The sequence below is a fragment of the Anopheles maculipalpis genome, chromosome 3RL, assembly GCF_943734695.1.
Source record: "Anopheles maculipalpis chromosome 3RL, idAnoMacuDA_375_x, whole genome shotgun sequence".
Lineage (NCBI taxonomy): Eukaryota > Metazoa > Arthropoda > Insecta > Diptera > Culicidae > Anopheles > Anopheles maculipalpis.
The window spans coordinates 38,760,986-38,786,454 of NC_064872.1; the positions used below are offsets into that span (position 1 = coordinate 38,760,986).

General features: G+C 42.2%; 5 protein-coding genes across 5 annotated transcripts in view; 4 read left to right on the forward strand and 1 right to left on the reverse strand.

Annotated features, from left to right (window-relative positions):
- Positions 1-513: 513 nt before the first annotated feature.
- Positions 514-25,469, reverse strand: part of LOC126565137 (40-kDa huntingtin-associated protein) — a 342,010-nt gene continuing 317,054 nt past the window's right edge. The window contains exons 2-3 of the mRNA XM_050222283.1: positions 1,498-1,583; positions 514-1,431 (exon numbers count right to left, since the gene is read on the reverse strand). Coding sequence (XP_050078240.1) covers positions 609-1,431; positions 1,498-1,574 — 900 coding nt within the window. The 5' untranslated portion in view covers positions 1,575-1,583 and the 3' untranslated portion in view covers positions 514-608. The remainder of the gene's footprint in view (positions 1,432-1,497; positions 1,584-25,469) is intronic.
- On the forward strand, positions 1,907-2,338 carry LOC126565703 (28S ribosomal protein S21, mitochondrial). The gene is made up of 2 exons (XM_050222906.1): positions 1,907-2,107; positions 2,190-2,338. Exons 1-2 carry the CDS (start codon positions 1,961-1,963, stop codon positions 2,304-2,306), a joined length of 264 nt encoding a protein of 87 aa, XP_050078863.1. The 5' UTR covers positions 1,907-1,960; the 3' UTR covers positions 2,307-2,338.
- On the forward strand, positions 3,365-6,888 carry LOC126565113 (probable actin-related protein 2/3 complex subunit 2). Its single transcript, XM_050222255.1, has 7 exons — positions 3,365-3,799; positions 5,236-5,329; positions 5,712-6,007; positions 6,094-6,314; positions 6,406-6,497; positions 6,574-6,683; positions 6,761-6,888. Exons 1-7 carry the CDS (start codon positions 3,726-3,728, stop codon positions 6,786-6,788), a joined length of 915 nt encoding a protein of 304 aa, XP_050078212.1. The 5' UTR covers positions 3,365-3,725; the 3' UTR covers positions 6,789-6,888.
- LOC126565617 (transmembrane inner ear expressed protein) lies at positions 10,737-11,123 on the forward strand. Its single transcript, XM_050222811.1, has one exon. The coding sequence runs from the start codon at positions 10,738-10,740 to the stop codon at positions 11,119-11,121; it is 384 nt and encodes a 127-aa protein (XP_050078768.1). The 5' UTR covers position 10,737; the 3' UTR covers positions 11,122-11,123.
- Positions 12,413-20,601, forward strand: LOC126565057 (integral membrane protein 2A). Its single transcript, XM_050222196.1, has 3 exons — positions 12,413-12,552; positions 19,655-20,408; positions 20,493-20,601. The coding sequence occupies exons 1-3, from the start codon at positions 12,451-12,453 to the stop codon at positions 20,597-20,599; spliced, it is 963 nt and encodes a 320-aa protein (XP_050078153.1). The 5' UTR covers positions 12,413-12,450; the 3' UTR covers positions 20,600-20,601.

Here is a 25,469-nt window from a genome sequence, read left to right on the forward strand (position 1 = left end):
CAAATGCAGTAAGAATCATGCAGGAATTTTATTGTTAAAATTGCTGCGGGTTTTCGGTAGGGTAAACCTTTTGCTTTCATCGCATTTGAGAGGGACCAGAGGTGGCCTGCGAGAACTCTATTGGAAAAATAAATTACCTGAGCTTTTCTAAAGCCCTTTATTTACTCGCTAGCTGTGCAGAGCGGAAGGTAAACGGGTATGCACCGCTTTCCCATTGGTCAGCACAATAACCGTGTTGTGTGCAATAAATGTTTAATACTGCCTGTTTGTAACTGTGACCTCAGAAGCGTCATGGAAAATGTTACTAGTAAGATGTAGATGATGAAACCCTTCGGTTTGTATGATAATATTTATTTTAATATATTTTCTTTTTCGAGGAAACACCATTGTTTTTCCAGCAGTAATACTTGGGAATTTGAACGTCCATAACTAACAATTAGCTTAGAGTGGTAGGTTTAAAAACTATTCTTGGTTCGGTTATGCACAACTCAAGCAAAAAGGATTGCTCACGACTATGCACTATGTACAGTGTTGATGTGCATTCAATGCTATTAAACTAAAATGCAAAACAAGCTCTCCAAACAGTATACCTTCGCATGCATCTAATATCATTTGCTATACTTTGCGACCACTTCCTTTAGTAGAGTCTGCTGCGACTGTGTCAGATCTTGCCTTTGACATAGTTCATCGCGCACCGAAATCAACGATTCCACATCCTTTGCCTGGCAGGAAACGACAAGCGACTGGAGAAGAAATACGAGATCTTCCGGGAGCTTTGCCTGACCAGGACTCGACTCGCGTTGACTAGTGCCTTCCCCGATGGTGGAATACTTCTCGATAAACTTATGATCGTAACGCACGGACGGGGGCAATTGCAGCAGACATAGCAACAACAATCTGGACACTTCGATCCGTTTCATCACATCCTGGTAGAGCGATTCACACTTGCGCTCGATAACATCATCGTAAATTTCCGACAGCTTCTCAAAAGCGGCCACATAATCGCGCGCAGCTAGATTGCCCTCTGCCGACTGTTCCAGATCCCAGATTCGATGACACGGTGAGCTAAAATCACTCGTCAGCTCAACATTTGGATTGATCTCCTTCAGCTCTCGGATGATGGCCGCTCCAATAACCGATTTGTCCGGTAACCTGGAAAGAGCTTGCGTGTAGCAACGAAACGCTCCTTCGTGGTAGGCGTGCGAAATGTTTGTCGCACGCATCCGTTCCTGCTTATCGTGCGCGGCCCGGAAAGAGCGGGCAGCCCGGAGCAGTGCATCTACTTCACCTACATCGTTACCGATAAGCTTTTCACACTTGCTTTGACCGATGTAACATTTTGCGGCATATTCGGGGAGAAATGCTTCGTTGAAGCTGTTCGCCAGTGTACCGAACTCCTCCGATACTTCCGAGACACTTGGTCCAAAGCGTCTGCAAGGAAGAAACAATGATTTGTTCGTAATAATTGTTTGGAATTTGCTATTCGCAGACACTTACTTAATCAATACACGTTGTATTTTCTTAAGCTTATTACAGGTCGTTTTGTACTGATAAATCAAATCTGAGCTGGTCATTTTGGGCGGCTCAGAAATGACTCGATTGGACCGAATTATTCACTATCGTGTTGTAAATCTGATTGCTTTTGTTGTTTGTCTTTTTTTTTCTTTCTGACCAGAATGTAAACAAACAGCTGTCATTGGAGTTGCCCGAGAAAACAGCAGAAACGTGCCGAGCCGCTGGTTCTTGGAAAGGAGAAAATAGCTAAGAAAACTACTGTAAGTATACAATTCTGATTATTTAATTGCACCGTGAAGATAGTAAAAGTCTAGGTCTATGGTGTCGTGGTGCAATATTAAATGCATCTCTGCGAGATATATTCAACGCTCCTGTAAGTTGCGCCTTCATTGTTTATGCAATCTCTTCCATCAGATTGACTTTCGTGCATTTTGACTAAGCGACAATGCGGCATGCAAAGTTTATTGCTCGCACCGTGCTAGTGCAAAACAGCAATGTTGAAGAAGCTTGTCGAGTACTGAATCGCATACTGGGTAAAGAGGAGATTTTCGATCAATATCGCCGCACTCGGTACTACGAAAAACCGTTCCAGGTAACTCTCATCTCGAGAATCCTTTCGTGCTGCTGTGAAACGCTTTTTTCTGATTAATTGTTTGTTTTCTTTCTCGCCATAGACTCGACGTCGCATCAATTTCGAACGCTGTAAATCCATCTACAACGAAGATATGAATCGCAAAATTCAGTTTGTGCTGCGAAAGAATAGGGTAGAACCTTTCCCTGGTTGTAATTAGATTTGTTTTTGCAAATATATTTGCTTTAGTTTCATCATAGATATTGTATTACCCGCTCGTATCCGGCGGAAAAGAACGGAGAAATTAGCTGCATTTCATTGGTTGATTGGAGTTGTCCGTGTTTTGCAAGCTGCATCCGCTGGATGTAAACCAAAAAAAGTATTATTCAGTTAATTTTTGGTATCATCTGCTTGCCAATGCGATTTACCAGTACAGTAACATGCATTTACGCTAAATAATAATGAATTTCGTCGACGAAATCATTTCTATCCGCAAGCAGTCATAAAATTCGGAAGTTCCGCTTCCGAGGCAAAACCAAGTAGCGAAGTGCATAGCATACACAATACACAAAGTTCTAAGCTCAGCACTGTAAATGCATGCCATCCCGGGGCGATGGTAACTGTCAAACAGATGACACGACAGTGTGAGAGCGAGCCAGCAACAAAAAAGGAGTCAACTTTTCTGGGATCGAAAGAAGCGAAAATTCCGCAAAATTGTGTTGCTTTCCCTGGTTTTGTCGCACCAGTAGTGAAGAAAGGCTGGAGAATTAGGTGTGCCGTACTGTTGTCGCTACGTACACCCGCAGTCATTAACGCGTCTGGTGCATCGTGTGTTATCCGGTTGCTTTGCGGGCGGTTTTGGATCCAACGCGTTCCGGGGAAGTGGTTCCCTTGCGTGATAATTAGCGGAGTTGTCGTTCGTAAAATCCCGGCATTCAGAAAATCAAAAGAGCAGTAGGCAATACGTGGGTCCAGCACAACCGTGGGGAGTCCTTAATCGTTCCCATTTTCATTCACTAAAACCTAAGTGCCGTGCACGCGACGGGCCTGCAAGCTAGGCGATTTTTATCGTATCTTTCACGCGCGTGTGTGAATGTGTAATGTGCATATGTGTGCACATGTGAAGCGTGCAAGTAGGCGTGTGTGCGTGTGAGGTTGTGCGTAAGCAATAAAAAAAAGTGAATCAAGAAGGCAGTGTCGAAAGCGGGTCGCACAGTGTCATTGTCCACTAGCTTCCTCCCACGGGGCTGTACAGTAGCAGCACCAGCTTTAGCAAAATCGTTTACGAGGCAAAGTGATTTTATAATTAATTTGTTAGTGCATCGATCGAAGACACGGGTGCAAACGACATCCATCATCATTGACGACGAAAAAGCCACTGACGATCGAATGTGGTGAGATCACGCAGGAAGGAGTGGCAAAAACAAGCACCGGGCAAAACCGCCGGAATTAAGCAGCACATCTGGACCGCATAGTGGTGAAGCGAAGGAAATCACCAGCAGACATTACACGCAAACACACACTCACACACACGTACGGTGGATCCCTTCGGTGTGCAACGAATCTGCAAGGAAGAGCAAAAAAAGAGTAAACTTGACGTAACCCGGGCAAAGGCACTTTGCCAGTTGGATGAGCAAAAATGATTCTGCTGGAGATCAACAACAGGATTGTGGAGGAAACGCTTACAGTGAAGTTTAAAAATGCAATCGCAGGGTGAGTAATCGTCACCATAAAAAGGCTATTATCATCACGTCATCGCTGGGGGTGCGAACTTCTGCATTTGGCCTCGTTCATACTGGAAGTAGTTAACAAACAGCTCGGCTAGTGTTGATGCAACATTCATGGAGCTCTCTTTTCTAGCTTAAGTGTAACTATTTGCCACACATCCGGAGAATTATGCATTGAATGGACAAAAATGGAAACTTGTTTGTCCCTTCCCGCTTAAGATAGTGCTCGCATGACGCATCGCCTAAACGCCGCGTACCAGAACGATGAGTCTTCTCAAAAGCACACGAAAGCATGATCTAAACTCTCTACTTCAGACACGTTCATCTTACGGATCCCATTGGAGCTGGCATTTTCTTGCATCAATACCCTATCTAGCCAACACCCAATCTGTTGGCAGATAAAAAACAAAAACGTTGAAAGCAAAAAATAAAAGCTCCCCCAAAGTTGGTGCCGCGTTATCGCGCGCGCTTATCGGGCGCAATTTTTGACCGCTTCAGTCCGTCCTCACATATACAAACTATCCCGACGTTAACGTATGTCACACTCTATCTATCCCGTGATGTCGGTGTGTTATTGCTTAATGCTCCGATTATCGTTTTTTTTTGTCCAACGGTCGTCCGTTAAACCGCTCATATGCATTGCGTAAAGAAGAATGAAAGCGAAAGTATATGACCCCTCTTCTTTTTTATAGTTAACGTTTAGATGCATGCTTTGCTAATTAAAGTTTGTTTGTTTACACGCCTCCTGTGATGCAGTCCAAATATAGCTTTTTTTGTTAGCAAAGGTAGCTTGGATGCAAGCTAGCAAAGGTGTGTGTGTCTGTATATGTGTCGATAACATTAGCTTTGGGGTCGATCGTTATTGGTGTTTATGTCGAAACACCCCGTTGCCTTATCTTGCAGCAACTTAGCAATTTCCGTTATCGTTGAAGTGGTGTTACCTGCATTAAACACTCCTTGTGTAGATACGACTGAAATGCTACAATTTTTCGCATTTACTTTAACCAATATTGAAGTGACAAGTCAGCATGTTTTCTTTCTACCAAACTTGTATAAATAAGCATTCTATAAGCGCACTATTAATAAAAAAATCGCTGACCTGGTTCATCTAACAATCAAGAAAAGTATATGTAAATTGTTTGAAACTTATACTAAACAGACAAAAAATACGATACAAAGTTATATTTCCCAATTGGAAAAAAAACCCGCAAATTATAATTCTTCTTCTGAATAAGCATTCGTATTGTTCATATTCATACAGGCGATAAGTAAATGCATTAGTCACCCCTAATGCAACATACTTTCGTCGAAGAGCCCTTTTTCTTGTTTTACTATCAATCAACATTTTCCACACATTTATTGTCATTTTGTTTCATTTTATATTTATCCCATTTTTTATTTCTATTTGTTCTCAATTTGCAGAAACAAGGCGGAATCGATCGATGTGACGGTAGCCGACTTCGACGGAGTACTATTTCACATTTCCAACATAAATGGCGATAAAACGAAAGTGCGAGTACGTATTTCATTGCTTCGGCTGAATCAGAGACAGCAAAAAGCGCCCTCCCTTGTTAGGGTAAAAGTAGAACAACTCAACGCAGACTGTGCCGAGCATTGCCCATTATCCAATTGATTTGTTAAGAATAGGTATCGAGAAGGAAAGGAAGCGAGAAATGAAGGTCCTTACACTGAGAAAAACGGACAGGCATAAGAGTGCCAAGATGCCAAGAAACAATTTAAAAGCGATTTCGAACCAATGCTTGCTCGACAACGCGGCATCTTATCATGTTTAACACGATGTTCCACTTTTTGTTCGTTTCTTCTTTGCTGCGTTGCTGTATCTAACTCGAATGCAATTTTTCATTTCCTTTTACTTGCAACCATTTCTCCATGTACAGACGAGCATATCGCTCAAGTTCTACAAGCAGCTGCAGGAGCATGGTGCCGACGAGTTGCTAAAGCGCGAGTATGGCGATCTACTGATTGCGCCCGAGGACGGATACAACGTATCGGTGCTAGTCGATCTGGAAAACATACCGGAAAATTGGGAAGAAACGGTACGAAAGGTCGGTCTGCTGAAGCGTAACTGTTTTGCGTCCGTGTTCGAGAAGTATTTCGACTTCCAGTCGCAGGGCGAAGGTGAAGGCGAAGGACAGAAACGAGCAGTGATCAACTATCGAAATGATGAAACGATGTAAGTTTCAAGCCGTGGTGGGAGGTTTTGAAAGTTTGATTCAAATTGATTAAAAATATGATTTTATTCACGCGTGGCGCATTTAGGTACGTCGAAGCCAAACCAGATCGCGTAACGGTCGTGTTTAGTACGATATTCCGTGACGAGGACGACGTAGTCTTAGGTAAAGTGTTCATGCAGGAGTTGCGCGAAGGCCGAAGAGCGTCACACACCGCGCCACAAGTATTATTCTCCCATCGGGAACCTCCGCTGGAGTTGGCCAATACGGGTGCAAGGGTCGGTGAAAACATAGGCTACGTTACATTCGGTAAGTATCCATCCGAGTTAACCATAAAACTTCGTGGTGGCGTACGCAAAGACGTTTATTAATACACGTCTGCTATCTGGTTTTATTGCAGTCCTATTCCCAAGGCACACCGCGAAAGAGACGCGCGATAATACGATCAATTTAATTCACATGTTCCGTGATTATTTGCATTATCATATTAAGGTAAGTTTCGAGTGCTAGGTATAGCGACGATGTCCAATAGAAAAATTGTGTTTAATGCTGTTACTTTACTTTCCAGTGTTCGAAAGCATACATCCACTCGCGAATGCGTGCAAAGACGACGGATTTTCTAAAGGTGCTCAATCGCGCTCGACCGGAGCCAAAAATTACGGAAAAGAAAACAATAACGTAAGTGGATATGGCTTTTACGGGAGAAAACATGTACAAAACTCTATCTATCTTTCTTTTTACCTCCCTTATTTTAGCGGCCGAACATTCATCAGGAAAGAATGATTGCGAAATACGTCGGGCGTCGTCTAGTTGTTAAATGTGTAAGTATTCAAACGAACCTAATAAAATGCAAAAAGTGTAAGGGAAGCAAACTGGAAGGCATTGGCAAAGTAAGGAAACTTTAAATGGTGGTTCCTTTTTTGGAAGGAAACGGCAATTTGGTGGCTGCAGCAGTTATGTTAAGGTAAACAAACCAATCAAGCGAGAATTTATGGTCCGTGATTCAGCATTAGGCAAAGCTCCCGCGCTAGTGGTAGCTGTTAGTCATTTGTAATAGAATATCTCTTTATGGATGACTTATTGGCGGGCTGATTAGCAATGATAAACCATGCAAGGTTTGCGTATGGTAACAGCAAACAACACCACTTCCGCTATTGCAACCAGGCTCTTGAGATAACCCCTTTGTTGAAAAATGGAGGAAAAGAGAGTAGAGAACCCTCACTACTCGCACTGGTAGACACATTTGACACATTTGATCGTATGCATTAGTCCAAAATATACTCTTCGAATCATACAAAAATGCGCTCATTTCACCCATACATACAGTCGGTAACATTCATTCTTAATCGTCGCTGCCAATGTAAACAGATTAAAGGAATATAGCAAAAAAAATATATAATTCACCAAAAGGAGCTGGGTCAAAATAAATGGAAAGGAAACACTTAAAAGGCTTTCGACATACACACAAACAAAAAGTGGTTCAATTGAAGAAAAGAGAAAAAAAGTTTAAAATAGGAGTAGAGCGGTAAGAAATTTATGGTAAGCTTAATATAACTAATTTTATAAAAGAAAAGTATAGTAGGAAAATAATAAGAGGAGAATGACGTGTGTTGAAATTGGCATTTGCATTAGTACTACTGGATGAACTATCGCCACGTGACTTTAGGGTGTATGGGCGCCTGAAAGTATGCAATATGTATTTTTAGTAGTCAGCCAACATCAACCGTAGACCGTTTAAAGAATCGTTTGAAAACAGCAATTGCATTCTTTCGGGCTCCGTATATCTTACATTTAGTCCAGCGAGATTACGTCCCGATGAGGGGGAATGGATGAACCGGTTCTATGCCAATGCATTTACTACCAGCAATGCACGCTCCTAATGCACCTTTAAGAAAAGTCATATTTTAGGGGTTAAAAATGGAATGTGGTGTAGTAAGGTTGTTCGTTCTGCAAAAGGGTGGTTAATTGCTCCCGGTACTAGCAGAACTAGTATTACACACACACACAAACAAACGAGTCGCACAAAAGAAGATCAAAACGTGTGGATGAAATAGCAGTAACAAACACACTAATCAATTTACTAATCAATTGTGTAACGAGGTCACGGACAGAAATGTGCGAACTTTTACAACTGCGTCGCGTTACATGAAAAAGATGCGGACTAAATATGGAATCTAAATCGAAGAAAACGTCGTTTGGGTCGGAATGAATGCAATACTAACTAAGTGACAAGATTTGCAACCACTGTGGTTAAAGCAAAACGGTGCACTAGCAATGGGAGAAAGGTGAATGTGTGGTCCTCCTTAGATTGTTTTCCTCATCAAATTTTACCAAACTACACAGGAAAAAAAACGTTGTTTACTATTAACTACTACTGCTAATATTATTACTACTAGTAGCCTTTCGTGCGATACAAGCAACGCCACCAGGAAAACATGACTAAAGAGAAAGAGACAGAGAGAGAGGGGGAAAATAAATAGTAGACAAGAAGCAAATTATTAAAACTGAAGCTAGTTAAGAAATGATCCTCATTTAAAATAGTTTCCATTCTCGGGTACAAGAATCGGTTTTCTAGTAGAATACCCATGGTTTAACCAATTCCTACCTTAAATTCCTACTACTACCACACGAGATCGAGCTTCTGATGTGGGTCGGTGGATTCGGGCTCTTCTTCCAGTTTGTTGTGTAGAGTGAGAGAAAGCGATCGTCAAAGAGGTAATTGAGGTGCTGAGAGGATTTTTTTCAGATGGAAGCGTAAACCAAGCAAATATCGAGAGAAACACAGGCAATGGTACGACAAGAGCATGACGTTAAATACAATCACGGCAGATGATAGTACAATTGCAGCACATGTTAGTTATTATCCGATGTATGATATAAAAGTAGAATTTTTCGTGTTTGATTATGATTTTCTTTTTTTTTTTCTTAAACAAGGCTTTTAAACTAAAACTAGGTTGTTTTTTCATAGAAAATATGTTGCTCTACCGAGATCAGCTTCCTTGTGTGGCACAATAATGTGAAACAATTGTGCTATAATCTGCAGTGAAAGTGACACCATCGGAGACCATCTGAGCTGCCACTTCCTGCGTTTGTTTCAATATATGCGTGTGTTGTCTATCTATTGAAAAACGAAACCCGAAACAACTAAAACGATAACTGAAGGGTGAGAGAGCTGAAAAGGGCAGGCAACCTTAAAAAAACTAAGAGTGAAAGCTGATGTGCATTTATTATCACCCCAGCAAGCAACAATAGCTAGCTAATCACGGCATAAAAGTATCGGGAAACGACTTTGTCGCAAAAATTTATTCCCTGCTTGTAGGGAAAATACCCTGGAAAAGCTGCCCTATCCGCCGTTCCCATATTGCGCCAAAACTGCACCAAACCGGTTAAATCCTTCAATTGTAAAATAGCTCCCCCTTTATAGCTAGCAAGAGACATAGAACGCGATATAAATTGATAGTATTCAATTGTTGCGTGCATGTGTGTTTCTCCGTTGGGGCTTTCGGCTAGTACGCGAAAACAAAGTCCTTCTTATTCTTAACAAACTTACCGAACGACAGAGGATGTGATAATCCTCCTTAAAGCTGCTGTGACAAAGAAATGTTTCGTGCGTGTGTCAAAATACACGTGAAATTCGTTACTACCAGGCGCATCGTATCTGTGCCACAATGCCACCGCGGCACTGGTTTGCTAAAACCAATGCTTAGGACAAAACAAATGGTTTGAAGAACAAATTGTGTTTTATCCCGTATGTGTATGAAGGTGACAAAAGCGAGATTAGAATGGTGGCAGTGTTGCAGTATAGGGACGTATAGAAAGGATTAAAATGGAAATTGCAAAAAACCCGGAAATCCAAAAAAGAGAATACATTGAAAAGAAAGCAACAATCTTCAATAAATCCGAGACCCAACCCAGCTAAACGAGGAAATCTGTTTGGTTGGGGAGCTAGATAATGGAAAGGACTGTATAATGTAACTCAACGAAAGAAATTTTTAGGCAAGATAGTTTATGAGACTTTCCTTGGTGCTGAGTATATCGAAACTCCGATTGAACCGAACGCATTCGACCTTTTTCTTATCCGGAAGTTATCACTTAACGGGCGCATCTATATCATTTACATTCATTGCCCCACTGTCTGCTCCCCCTGTTTATGAAAACGGCCGTACATGTTACGGAACGTGTGTCACTTCCTGTTGAACCTATCGTGCTGATGATCTAAACATGTATTTAAAAGCGAATGCTAAGATAGAAAGTAGCAGCGGCCGGTCAGGTCACATCCGATAGACGGCGCAAGGGTGCGGCCGAGGAGACGAAAGTAATAAAGCAAGCAGCAGGTGGGACACTCCTTAATTCTCCACATCACGATGACGAAGTGTGGTGGTCGTGAAAGGAACACACCCTGTTGATTGGGGCGAGAAAAGGATATGACATGAGCGAAAACCGTTGACTAGACAGAACGAGACCATCCTCCTCCACTCGGGGTTCGTGTCCACACACCCACAGTGAAACCGCGAAGGATACGACAATCGGAAAACACGCTTTCGAACCAGCGATACAGTTGTGTACCTTAAGGCAACCTGTGCAGAAGTGTGATAAGACCTGCTACATTTGCAGGACAAAACGTCGTTTGTCTAATCTTACATTGTAAATTGTTGTCTTGTTTCGGACTGTTGCTTTCTGTGCGTACAGTTTGAGCAATTTTTTAACCATTTAAAAACCAACAAGAAGCAAGATGGGTGATGAAATGAGTGTGGAGCAGGAAGCGGAAGCGATTCTCGAGGCGGAAACGAGTCTTGGGATGCGCGTGTGGCATCTGCTGTTTCTTTCCTGTGGATCGGTGCTCGGTGTCGTCATCATGCTGTGCTGCTGCATACGCTTCCGAATTCCTCGCACCAAGCAGGACATCGAGGCGGACTACCATCGGAAGAAGCTGACACGAAAGTTTCGCGAACGGTTGGACTGCATGAACAATGCCGATATCGATGAGATGGATCTGATTAAGGCGCTCGAGCGGGTCCGCGAGGATTATGTGGCAGAGCAGGAGAAGCAGGCAAGCAAGGAGGCGACCGAAAACAAGGACAATCAAGCAATCGTTACGGTGTGCGATAATGTCTAAAGTGGGTGCGTACCTAGGATCTACCGAACGGCCGATTATTGGATATTTAATTTGATCGATTTCTTGTGGAGCCATTTTTATTACAACCAAAATATGAACAATTGGTGTTGCGTGAGCTGAACAGAAGCAGCTTTATTGGTTTTAATCGGGTTATTATTTAATGAAACTGTGCGGTGGTAAATTCAGTTATTTTAAAAGGTTCCTGTGCGAAATTGATCCGTAATCGAAAAGTGTTCAAGCTCATGTAAGTGGATTATTCTATGGTTTCAACTGATTGTAAGCTTGTTTTTTAATTAAATAAATTTCAATAAGAAAACATTAAATTCTGTTCAATATTTGCGTAAAAGTTCTCTTTTATTTTGTGAAAAAATTGATGATCTAAATGCAATAAAGGAGTGGATTATTTAAATGTCTTTGTGATTGTTGCTCATTGAATTTGAACTGAATTAAAATTCTCGATACAAATTCTTTTTTTTTTTTTGCGTGATTCATAGCTTACTGCTGTTTAACGGCTCCGGCATCTTTAGTATTAAAACCCCTAAAAATGTTTATATCTTCTAAATAAAATATATTCTTTTCCTGAGTTCTATTTCATTCTTGTTTAGCTGTTTTACATTCGTATGTTGATCACCCTGAGCAATTATCACGCAAATATATAAAGCAAATGCCAACTGATGCTGAACAGTCTGTTTATTTATTGTTTATTGTATCTTAACATGTTTTTATTTGTTTCGGAAGACTTTCTAAATAATATTATGATTTTGCCTGTAAGAAATATTCACCCTTCTCCTTCGACTACATGATCAACAACCGTTTAACGTATGTTTCAAATCGAAGCGCACGGATAATCCACCAACCAAACTCAATTTAACGTGACTCTACTGTATCTGACAGCTCGTGCCGTGACGTAAACTTTTTTATTCATTCGCTTCATTTCACGAGCAGCGAAAAGTTGTGCTAGAGATAAAAACATTCCATCGACTCCATTTCCAAGGTAATACAGAGCGGTTTGTTGTCCACAGTGTAGAAAAGAATCTGGAGTAAAACTATTCCCTACCATTGCGAAAGCATTCTGTGCGTGCGTGAATAACATAAAGTGATATTTTATTCTAAATTGTAACGCCTTCCAATCGTTCTTCTCTCGCAGGCGGAAGGGTGTACACACAATTTCACAACAAAAGGCGGCGGTCAAGTTTTTCCAGAGTTTTCATACATCGCGTGAAACACACATACACACCCATTCACGTACACACATACACGCAGCGCAGCAGGAAAGCAGTTTCGTGTTGTTAGGTGGTGCAATTTCGTACGGAAAAGTAAAACGCAAAAATGGTTGTCATCGCCAAATCGTCGGCTAAGAAGGGCGAAAAGTCCATCCTTCCCCTGGTTCACCCAGTTCCGGATGCGAACGCTACACCAACCGCCCCGGCCGTAAGTAGAGAAAAAAGGCAACACCAGAGTAGACGTAACTGTGTGATTGTCATAATTGAATTCATTGATTATTATTCATTTCCCTTCGAAAATATTATCCATCTGTACATTCTCTGGGCACCTGTTTAAAGGCAAAACGTTGGCATTGAAATATGCTCACCAATTCTTCGGGTGCCGTCTAGCGGAAGAGCGGAAGCTCACACGGTTGATTCCGCCCGTTTTCTTCCGTATTTTTGCGCACGAGCATATTCTTTTTTTCCATTTTGTCCAATCACAAACACACTCAAACACCCTCACCCATGAGCCGATGAGAAATCGAGCGTGTAAACATTCCGCAACATCAGCACTGTCGATGGATCGGATGCATCGGTATAGCAAACATTGACCCTGGGCAAGAGGGGGAAAAATGCATACCAGATAATCCATTCGACCATTGCTGTTTGGTGCTTTGGTTACTTTGACGTTGCTTATGACAAAATGAAATTGAAACCTGAATTTTTGTATTTCATTCTATTTTCTGTATTAACTGTATGGTATAAAAATTCATTTTCCTGACCCTTCTATCTGGATGTGTAGGAAATTTAGTTCTTCACTTGTGAAGAAAGCATTTCCCAAAGTAGTCCGGAGGTGTGTTTCGAAGTATCTGACAATTACATACTTCTCAAAGTTCCAGATAATTCAAGCTAGTGGAATATTGCTGCCTGGTGCTCTGGTTACTATGGTAGTACCACCGATACAGGTGTGCTTCGCTACACCTCCACTACCCCACACAAAGGAGGGAAGCAAGATGAATGCTTACTGCATAAGAGAGGGGCATAAGCGCAACCATGGGTACAATGCCATGGAAATAATTGAGCATTGCCCAAGTTCTGTGTGTTTTTTTAAAGATAGCAAGCTATATGTCATCTACATCGATAACACCACAATAATCAACCCTCAAAGCAAATGCTTCTAATACCGATCTGTTAAAAAAATCATCAGTTACTTTTATTTCCGCTATGCAGTGAAGCAATTCGAAGAAGAAAATTAATTGAGAAAAGGTGAAAAAATGAATCCGTCTAGAGTTTGGGCACGCATGGTGCAAGACCGTAATGAAAGCTTCTCCATTTCCACGACGCAATTGCGACGTGATGTTATTGCTTTCAACCTATTAGAGTGCGCTCCCCTGCCGAGCGCGCGCAGTCCATATAACCCGGTGTACACACCGGCAGTGAAGGTTGCGTGTCCCTCGCGAGGGTGTTTTCATTATGATTTTCTTTTTACTTTCTTTTGTTTTATTTCGGGGGGAATCGGGCTACACTTTACCGGCTTCCTATGGCGCTTGCGCTATTTGGGACCGCTTGAAACTCAGCTTCTGCTAATCATAATGTGATAAATGGGTTTAGAAATTGAAAGTTCGAATTATTATCTATGGCACGCTTTATCTACACAAAAGGTCTACAATTCACATTAATTTTTTTTATTTTATGCATTTGTAAATTTGGTGAATCTGCACTGCAAAGCGAAGAAAATGCCTGTTAAATTAAAAACCGAACCCAGAAGCATGTTTGTTTTTGCTTTGGACACACGCTAGGAATATATCTCTTTTAGGATAAAGAGTTACACGGAACGATTTCCAGCCTTATCTTTTATTATCCGATGTACACATTTGCACGGCACACTTTGGCATGTTTCGTTCGTGGTGGGAAGATAAAAGTACTACTATCTCTATTATTTGCAACCCATGGGGGTGCATGCATCATCTGTGACGATGATTTTAGTGTTTTGTACTGCTCAGCGAGACCAACAGCGGTACAACTTGCTGGAAGTATCAGACAGGCCTGTACATGGCACGATAAAACACGCATTTTAAGCTTATCAGTGAAGAAATATTAACGTTAACCGTGTAAAGCTCTGTCTGTCTGGTGGTCTAATGAATTAACTGTGGAAATTAGTAACATTTTCGAACCATTTGCTGTAATATATTTCCTATCCTTCCCTGAGCTCCCTGGGCTATGGAGACAAGCAATAAGAATCTTGTACAATTTTCATTGTGGACATAGCACAATGTGTAACATTACATTCCAACAACAAGCTGAAATTATTCAAATTTGTTGTAAATATCACGATTTTTGTTTACTCTCCGAGCAATTTTTCTTCGAAGCAGTTAACTTTCCGCTTCTAGATCAATAATGATTTTGTATTGTATGATTGATTGATTGTATGTTCGGAAAAAGGTGAGCTACTTCTTTGAAGATGACTAATTGTCACACTAATGGTCAATGGTGAGCGATATTAAGCAATGTTACACAATTTTGATGAAATGAACAAACTTCCCATGTCTTATGTTCTTGTTCCGGTAAGATGGTGCAGTATGCCATTCAGTCTGTGGATTTAAATCCATTTTCAGCAATGGATTTATTAAAAAAAAAATCACGCGCAGAATTCGTGATATACTGTTAAGGAATTTATACACTGAACTACCTGTTGATCTGATCCATGGCTAAAGATCAATTCTAGCTAACCGTCTGAGGACATAGAAAACCAAAAGAAGTAGAATCGTGGGTGCAAACATCGTTCATTAATTAGTTTTTATTTCCGCATATCATTCGTACTTTACGACATGAATTCCCTTTTGCGGACTAGGTAGCTGTGGAATTCGGGGTTAATATGTCACATTATGTTTTCATTTGCCCTCACTGTGTAACTGTCCTTCGTGCGCGCTACGATAAGTAATGCCAGAAAGGTCCTACGACGGTTTGATGTCTCTCGATTCTTTCCTGCCATCACCATCCGCAAATGACGCAATGTGATGCAACACACATCACGAAGCTTCCGAAGAGTGGGGTTGTTGGGGTTATTTTCTTTCCTGCTTTATGTCTCATCAGCAGCATGGTTTCTGTTTCTGCTTAACCTGCTTTTAGCGTCGAAGCAGCAGGTTTCGCCGAGGTAACGGTGACCGTATCCATGTAGATGTAGCTCGTCAATGTAGGCGTTACGGTGACGAGCTTCGTAACGCGCTGATCGAAGGCTATCACTGATTTGGTGCGAACGGCAGCCGCCCCTTCTGCAAGTGACTTGGCATCAGTAACCTTGGTGACCGTGTGTTCCTTTGTGAGTGTAACCGGATCCAACGTTTTCGTCACTGTTACCGATACCGTATCCCGGACTGCTTCTGCTGCTCCCGGTGGTGACGATTTCGGTGGTAAAAGATCTTCCGGAAGAACGAAACTACCCCGAAGGCGTTGTTCTGCCGGTTGCTGTTGTAAACGGAAAGAAGATGGTGGCAAATAGTCGTTGCTTGGGGCTGGTAATGGAAGGTATTCGTTGTTTAATGGTGGAGGTCCACAGGTCGCTGTGACGGTGGTCGTTTCGGTGAGGGTACGCGTTGCCCGGATCGTTTCCGTCCGCGTAAGATATGTGGCGGATGTTTCGGTTTGCGTCCGTAATTGTGTGCTTACTTTGGTGGATGTGAGCGTACGGTAAGAAGTTTCCGTTTGATAAATGACATCCGTCACCGGTGGTGCATAGCTCGTTGAGATGTACGTACTGTAGTAGGTGGTAGGGAAAAGCTCCGTCACGGTACAGGTGGATGTTTTTGTGATTGTATCCGTTCGATATTCCACCACCGGGTAACGCTCCGTAACGTACTCTATTCGCACGACAGGACTCGTAACCGTTTCGATTCTAGCTACCGTACTAGTAACGGATGAAGTCTTCGTTACCGGGGGCAACGTGATCCTGTCGGTGTGTGTAGTTGTGTGGTAGTTGGTCTGGGTTTCTATCGCTCTATGTATCTCGGTGGAAGTTGTTGGTACGATCAACGTCGTTGTTACGGTTATCGGTTGTTTTATGAATGTGACGATCGTCTCGGTGACATTTATCCTAACCGGTACGGTAAGGATTGTTGCAGATGCCGTACAGGAAGGCACGGGTTGTTCCAAGAAAGGACAGCTTGGCGTGGTGTAATCGTACCCATCGAAGGAAGGCGTTGGAGTTGGGGTTGGGTAGACGTATCCATCGAAAGATTCACCGGAAACGAGCGGTAGGAAGTTGTACGGTGTCGAGAAGAAGCTGCACGCGAAGCAAAGCACATGAAACAACACTTGATGGTTCCTCCTCGAATCGATTATCATCACGCCGCTTAACATGATTAGTTATTGATGATCCTATTTTTAACGACACTACAGTTTGCGTCAAATTTCTCCTTCTCTTCACTGCCGTAGGTCACACCATTTAGGATGAAGCGTTAATCGATATTATTACTTCGCACAATATTTAATTTATCTTCATCATTGATTGATTCACTAATACTTTCAACACGTCGGGGGCTTTTTTTAAGGCTTTATTTCATAAGAGATAAACAGTAAAATTTATCCTAAGAAATAAACTAATTCACTTTATTAAAATAAATCAATCAACGCACGCGACATCCACCGATATAAACCCGTGAACAACCTTTGACCAACTAATCGCATACGCGTTTGATGGCATTCGTTTTATTGAATTGTTCGGTGTTCGTCTTCGACCAAGTTCTCACTTCAGCCAAGGAAGTGTGGTCACTCCACAATGCCTAGCGTCGCCTCAAACTTCAGCGAAGAAGATTCGCAATGGCACGGAAAACTGCTCCCGCCGAGGTGTTTGGAATCCATCATCCCACGCCAACCGGTTGGTGTTGGCCTTACCATATAAAGGGGAGGACCGTCACCGTCGTCCGTGATTTGAATTAGGGGCGTCGGTGCGACACTGACCACTGCTCGTCATCTGTTGTCTGTCCACCGCCAGCAAAACATTGTCACAACCGAGAAACTATATCGAGCAGCATCTAAGTCGGTGGAAAGTGTCAGGCTTATTTGGAAAGGGTTTGCGTGCCGTGTTGTGCGGATTTTTGGCTTAAAGCAACAGTCCAAATGGGGTACACAGTTCGTGGGTGTGCTGTTGTTGCGCGTTGTGTACGCATAATTCGAAGAAGCTTTTACGAAGCATCATCCCTACTTCCTCGATCGGATTGCGTACTAACAAACGCTAACTGGCCACACACTAGCAAGGGAAGAGGAGCGCGCTGATAATGCTTATTTGGGAACCTGTCAAGATCAAGTTCAATCCCCGGGCCAATTCCCTGTGAGAAGAAGGAAGCAATGAAGTAGGCGCCTACATCTGCGCAGCATATCTCACACCGGTTGGGGTCAGTTCATTGGCTTATAGGTGGGATGATGGTGATGGCTGTGCACTGATTAACTAGACAGTGGCCTGGCTGCTCTATCTGGTGAGCAGAATGACATAAGAACGTTTGCCAGCTTTCAAGAGTGGCGTGGGATGATGACTGTATCTTGCGAATCTTTAAAAGCTGTTCTTTAACTTTGATTGAAATTTTATTTCGCTTCATCAAATACTTTCGAATTTTTTTCTCATTTTTGGGCTCGTTCTGGAGTAAATGTTTGGCATATCTGTTTGCTTATGCATATACTGAAGTGCATCTAGATTTTTCGGTTCCAAATAAAGTTTGGACCCATTTCAAACGGAATGTTTGTTCATAAATACAAACTCCAAAGTTAAACGAACATCTGGCTGGTAAAAGTTAGATTGTTCGTTTGCGTTGTCTTCCTATAAAACTAGCATTAGATCATCACACCCAATACTATGCGAGGGTGTTATGAGAAGAATACATGGGTTTGAAAAGGCCCGGATTAAGCTGTGAAGCAAGTGATTGTTACTGTTTGTCGTAACATCAGCGATTGACAGCCATGCATATGTAATTCGAGTTTATTTCTAAAGGGCTAAACAGTTGCATGTTCAGCGATGTTTGTGCTATGATAAATAGCAACAGCTGAGGCATTCTCAATTAGGATCAGTTTGCTTGCGGAACGTGCTTTAACAAAAATGAGGTGCACAACTATATGCTACTGCGGTCTACAATCCAAATATCGGGCTATTTGAGCATCAGAAAGATGTAAATTCAAAGACAAAGTTAGGAAAGACCGATTGCATTAAAAAAAAAAAAACTGTTGCACTTCGCTTTATAAATGTTGCAACTTTTTCTGATAATAAAATCCTCCCAACACTGACAACTCTATTGACAAAATAGCCTCAATAACCATTACTGAGGGATTTTTCAATACAAATTTGCCTTAGTAGTGCTTTAGTTGACCGATTTTGTCAATAGGAAACAGGCTTTGTTTGCTAATTCATAAATATTGGGTGACATTAACATGAACTTTTATTAATTCTATAATCATTAGCAGTATGGTCTGGCAATGGTTTTACAATAATCGATGCTCTCACTATATACTCTTCATACGCAAGACCGGAGTTCAAATCCAATCCGGATCGTTTCTGTAGTGAGGACTTACTATCCTACTACGAGGTAATAACAAATCGTGCAAATCATTCTATGACCGAGGTATATTCGAGGTCGTTAGGCCAAGAAGAAGAAGAACTATACACAGTCCCGGGCCGCATTCAAAGCTCATGTCTGATTTGGATGTATTCTCCTGTTGACGGCTCAATGCTGGCAAATGCTCAATGATCTAGTAGACTGTTTATTCTACACCTTGAGCCCAGAACGGCTGACAGAGCTCATGACAGAATTTTCTTGTTGCTTGACGTAAAGCAACGCCGTACCCGTTTTAGTTCTTTTGATCCGTCCTCGTTATGTGTCGTAAGTTTAACAATGTATGTGACCCTTTCGAATCTGACATGTCGCGTTCGGCGTTCTTGAAATGCATTTGTGCTGTGCGTCTTACTCCCTGTAATCTGTTTTCAAAAACGAAAAAGAATGCTTCAGCGGTCCGTTAATTTTAATAAACAAATAACATGAAAATAGGATTCGCAAGAAATCTGTGCAAGAGAAACCCTGGTCATTATATCTTTCGGATCACTGGAAGACATCGGATTTTTGCATAATCAATTGCTAAAAATATGCAAACATGTATGCGTAGAATGACTTAATTGGCGACTATAAACAAAGGATTTTGCATCAATCTTAAGTAGTCAAACAGAGTAAAATATAAAGGCAGTGTTCGATTCAAAATTGTTAGAAAATACTTTTTGACGCAGTCTATGATTAATCGTAACTAATGTGTCTTCTTCTTCTCTTCTTCTATTTCTTCTTTCCAACTTACAGGAAGATGGCCACAACTCAACCGCTTCGAACATCATTCTCCTGCGCCGTGGCCGTCAGCTAAAGCCGGCAACGGCAGCCATCCTGTTGCTGGTGGCATTGCTCGGCTTTTCCATCGGCACGATCGGCGGTCTGTTCTACTATCGCCAGTACGCGCAAGCCCGCAATCATATGCGCTACCACGGTTTCTGCAAGATCCCGTACGATGCAAGCAATTTCGAATCACTGTACCGCTCGATGAATTCCGACCGTGACATGGAAATTCTGCGCCAGTTCAACATGTTCCAGATGCCGAAGGCGCTCAACCAGGAACAGGCGGCCAACTCCGATGATTCGCAGACGAACGAAAATGATAGCAATGGCAACGACAACAGTGATGATTTCTTCCGCGAAGAGTTCGAGCTGGGACTGTCGGACGAGGAGAATTACTCGAAGATCGATGTGCCGGTGTTCCGTGGCCAGCGTCCGGCTCGTTTCCTGCACGACTTCACCTTCAACCAGTCTGGTATCATCGACAGTGCGGCCCGACGTTGCTTCATCATGCCGCTCGATCGTGAAACGGTCCTGCCACCGCAGTCGTTGCGTGATCTAGTGACGAAGATGCAGCTTGGCTACTACAACATTGATACGAGCGTGCTGAAGAAGACGATGCGTGTCGTGCTGCCGGAGCTGACCGATTTCACCGATGTTTCGCCCCGCGTCACGAAGGAGTGCGTCGACATGAAGATCTACCAGCTGGAGAAGATTGTCAGTGGAGGTAAGGCGCACATACGCACTGATTGAATGGAATCATTTGCTTGACACAGTGTAATGACACTATTTTTTTAAAATCTCATTTTAGTTTACAAGCGTTCCACGGATATTCAGGAGCGTGCCAAGTTTGCCGAATTTGGTGGAAACCACATCTCGCTCATCGATATCGCCAACCTCGAAGAGCTGAACGAATAGAATAGCAGCAGCAGCAACAGGAGCAGCAGGACGGTGTAGGGTAGTGTGCAGAGAATGGCAGGAAATAACGGGTGGAGTATTCCGGCACGGTTTTGCTAAAACCTGACCGAGGTTTGCGGGACGGGATGTTCCTAGATGGGTTTATCGTTTTTGTTTAAGGCTTTATTAAGTGAATGTCATGGATTTAATACAAGTATTAAGCATACTGGTTTCGGTCGACATTAGTGAAGAGAGGGATATGAAGCGATTTTATGATAATTCAATAGTATTGCGTGTTTTTAAGATTTGTCGGCTAAAGAAGGTTGAACAAAAAAAAAATGGGACCGATGATGAGCACAGTAATCATGCATCATGGGTTATAGGAACAACACAGCTTATCTCCTATGGTCAAGTTTTTCCCAATTTTTTTCATCAAATCCACGGAAGCAATTGTATGTGAAAGGTATTTCAGTAATTTCAATTCCAAGCAGCTGAAGAGACTAGCATTTTGCTTTTGGAATGTTTCCTCTTTTTAATTCGAATATTTGTTTGGCGCATTAAAAAGTGATATCAGCATAATGTGACTAATGTTTCTGAATAATGCGGGTTTCATGTTTGTGTACTAATCGTAAACACCCTCGATGGTGTTCGTCACTATTTCTGTTGCTTGTGTTTGTTTTGCATAAATGCTAGAAAAGGTTAATTTGAAGAATGGTTTGATAGTTTTTTATTGAATCGTCGCTTTTCACTCTCTCATTTGTTGTGTATGAGCTATGTCCTGAAATACAAATAACGCATCTGATTCGCCCCAACATTTAACAACTGTTACAACAATACCCTCCTTCTACTACAATAACGATAGTGCCGCGTTCTCCCCGTCCTAAACAGTTCACTTCCACAGACAGAGACAGAACCTGTTGCGCAATTTTCTACACCCTTTATACCGTGCACAAAATGTGATTTTCTCATTGTTGTTGATATCCTCGTTCCCTCTCCGTTTCCTTCAGATCGTAAATAGTTCTCGTTTGAGGCATTTAGACAGCATCAAACGATACGGACACACATTCCTTGCTCTGTACTACCTGAAACATACCCGCACAACACCTGGCTGGGAACTAAACAATTGCTGGCAAATATTACAAGTTTTTCTTACCATTTGACAAGAAAATTCCCTGAAACACTTTCTTACTACTACTACTATAACAGCATCGCGAGTAACAGAGAGAGAGAGTACATTATTTTGCAAAAATAATAAAAAAAGAATATAAAGACAGAGGAAGGCAGAACACAACAATGAGCAACAAATAATTATGTTTATTGGAATTGTAAAGAATAAAACACTATTAGTAAATAGATGGATTGTGGTGTGCGTATACGTTGTGGTATGGTACCAATGAGAAAATAATAGTCGCTGTAATGATACTGATACAGCTGCTAAAGTTTAAGGTTGAGCATGTTGGCTTTGGACGATGATATGCCACGTTTGAGTAATTGTTCCTTCTGTAATTGTGAAAGACTTGAAGAGACTTATCGAAAACACTATAATCAATCAATTGCCTATTTGCTATGGCTATCCGTCGAACAAATTCTTCCCGTTTCTAAATCGTTGCTAATGCGAAACGTGGCAACAAATACTCGTAGAATCGTCGAAGCATCAAATCAACCATCGGTCAATGGATGAACACAGCTTGTGAATCATTTTGTGTGTGGCTTTAAAGTAGGTTCTGACGTTTCTTTACATAGATTAAGTGTGTCCAGAATTTGCTGTTTTCTAGTCGAGATTACCGAGAGGATTGAGCAACGACGACGTACAATTTGAGAGCAATCATGAAGGATCCAAAATTGATCGACGAGACTCATGTAAGTACTCCCTAACATTAAAATTCTGTTTGGTTGGTCTTTTTTCACAGTTATGGCGAAGAGCTCACGTAGTCGCGCTCTACAAGGTTTCATTACAGAAAGTATTATTTACTATAACTTTCTTTTTCACAAGTAGCAATGCAGTTTACATTCAGAAGAGAAGTGTAATTAGCCATTAATGGTAACCAATTCAATAACCGTTCTCATCAACTTGGGATGAAACTTGGTCCTAACAGCAGTGGGTTCAAACCACTGTTTTAATTGACTTTAATCTTGAAACACCGGAAATTTATTCAAATAGTACAACGCACGGGAGTTTTTGGGGAAGAAGCCTTGCAAGCCTTCCCCAATATCACTGCAACAACAGGTAGAAAAGAAATTCCAAATTGTAACAACAGATACAGACCCACGCCACGGAATAGGGACCTACGATTGGAAACTCGGGACATGAAACTGCAGCACCCGTCTCAGCACCCAGAAGTATCCGCGTTTTTTCGGACGGAGTGAGGGCCCGCGGCTTCGGAGTAGTAGCATTTCTGGAGATGCGCTGGAAAGGAGTAACGGAGCGCCCCTACCGCAGTGATTGCATGATCTATCAAAGCGGTGGAGAAAAGCATGAAACACGACGTAAAGATTGTCATCGGAGATTTTATCGCTCAGGTCGGACGGATGGAGGCATTTAAACCCACAATAGGAAGTTTTAGTGCCCACCAGCTGACGAACGGCAACGGACTTCGGCTTGTGAACTTCGCCTCCTCCAAGCGCATAACCATTCGCAGCACCTGGTTACACCTGGAGCTCACCACAGCAGACATATTCCCAGATTGACCACGTTCTTATCGATGGAAGGCACTTCGGATATCATCGACGTGAGGACCTATAGAGGACCAAACGTCGACTCAGATCATTTCCTGGTTATGGTTAAGTTGCGCCAAAAACTTTGCGTCGCCAATAAGCAGCGCTTTCAGCCTACCCCTAGGCTCAACATAGATCGGCTGAGGCAAGTTGATGTGGCGAGAGACTTCGCAAACGCGCTTGGGGAAGCGCTTCCGGAGGACACCATCACCGAGGCGATGACCCTCAGTGACCAATGGCGTATGGTGGAGCAAGCCATCAGCAACACAGCCGAGTGAACAACTGGCCGCGTGACACGTAACCAGAGGAAGGAATGGTTTGATGATGAGTGCAGGCGAGCACTATCCGAAAAGAACGCAGCGCGTACCCGCATGCTCCAGCGCGAGATCCGGCTGAACGTGGAACACTACAGACGACTGAGGAGGCAGTTCTCACACAAATAATTAACAGCAACATCGGACGTTTAGTAACCTAACATTTATCCAATCAATGTAGTAGAAATCCGTTCTTTGCTTTATTCTTATCTGTCTATATATATGTACCGTACATTTAGTAGGTGTGTACGTATGTGGTTGTGTATAATGTTCTAGCAGGATTAAATGTGACCCTTATTTGGGGATCTAGTGGGGTTCCGTTTTTCCGGTCTGCTATTCAATCCCTCGTGTTTTAATGTGTTCGGATAAAACTGGTTACGTAAATTTGCGCTAGCTAAAAACAAGAATCCTTTCCCAGCTTCCAGAGGATCTCTGTCCACCAGGGCTTGCAAGTTTTGGATTGGGGATCGACATCTTAGTCTGGAAACGTTATCGTTTCGCCACTTCGCCGGACTTTACTTATACACTAATCAGTCTTATCAGGTTTTTGCCGGTTTTAGCATCCGTTCGAGCCGTTTCCAGTACGTCGTCCATATTCCTTCCTTCCTTAACGTTTGTTTCTTCTGTTGATTTTAGTTTGCCGTTCCGAAACAGTCTGCACTGTTGCGTGAATCTAAACATTGTTGGCAGCGCTATTGACAGTGCGTTTTTGTTTGCTTTTATAGAAAACTATTTTGTTGGCAGTTGAATCTGTTTTCTTGCATGGCAGAGAAGACGTAATTTTAACCGAAAGTTCTGACTCTGATGCAATTCGCGCTCCACTATCTTTTCCCTAATTTTTAACGCTACGCACTGTTGCTAGAAATTATATTATCGCTAAACAATAGGTACTTTGGACTGATAATCTGCACTGCTCGTGGTGGATTTATCATTTTCGCTTTTCTTATTTTTTTTTTTTGTCGTCTGCTTTCTAATCTACTAATTCGCCTTTGGTTCACCGCATACACTCAACTTTCTTCGTTGCGTTTTCGGCGGAGGATGACTAATTTCACGGCGCGTACCCTTTCTAACAATAATATTTTTGCCTCGTTGTTTGACGCTTGGTTGGTAAGAGTTGGTAAAACTAAATGATGAATATTTTTTAACAATCACAATCTCTCGTGCTTTTTTCTCTTTCGCTTCATTATTCAGTTTTTTTTACGAAACCTTTAAAATTTGCCTAGCATATGAAATAGAATAGAATAGAGAGAGAGAGAGAGAGAGAGAGAGAGAGAGAGAGAGAGAGAGAGAGAGAAGAGAGAGAGAATACCAAAACCCAGTGTTTTATGTGGGTATGTGTGCTTTATCCCTAACGTATAATGCTACTAGAAATTTATTCGATATTTATTATCACTAAATGGTGGTAGCTTTTTGTTATTTGCATGGGATAGAAATAATTCCACAATTGTTGAAGTGTTCCCTGGCACTGAATTGCATCCGTTGCGTCAAATAATTACCAGGCGGGCCTAGTAGTGGTGGCGACAGCAGCGTCGGTGTTTATACCGGGGTTCAAATCCCATCCAGACCGTTCCCACGTGGTGTCGGGGCAAGTCGAGTAAGCCATTCGAAGGCCGGCGTGGCCTAGTGGGTCGTCAAGCCAAGAAGAAGTAGAAGATTAAGAAGCAACTTGGAGGATCAACCCTTATTGCGAAAGCGTGAAGAAAACCTTTCCAAAGCGACCAAGGTGAGATTCATTTCTCCCCTGGGATTCGTAATTCCATGTTATCCTTCCCTTTTGCTCTTTCTTTATCACCCCATTGCACTACGTTGTATAGTTATTTGAGTGGTGGAAAAAATTTGCTATAATTATTAGGATTTGAATA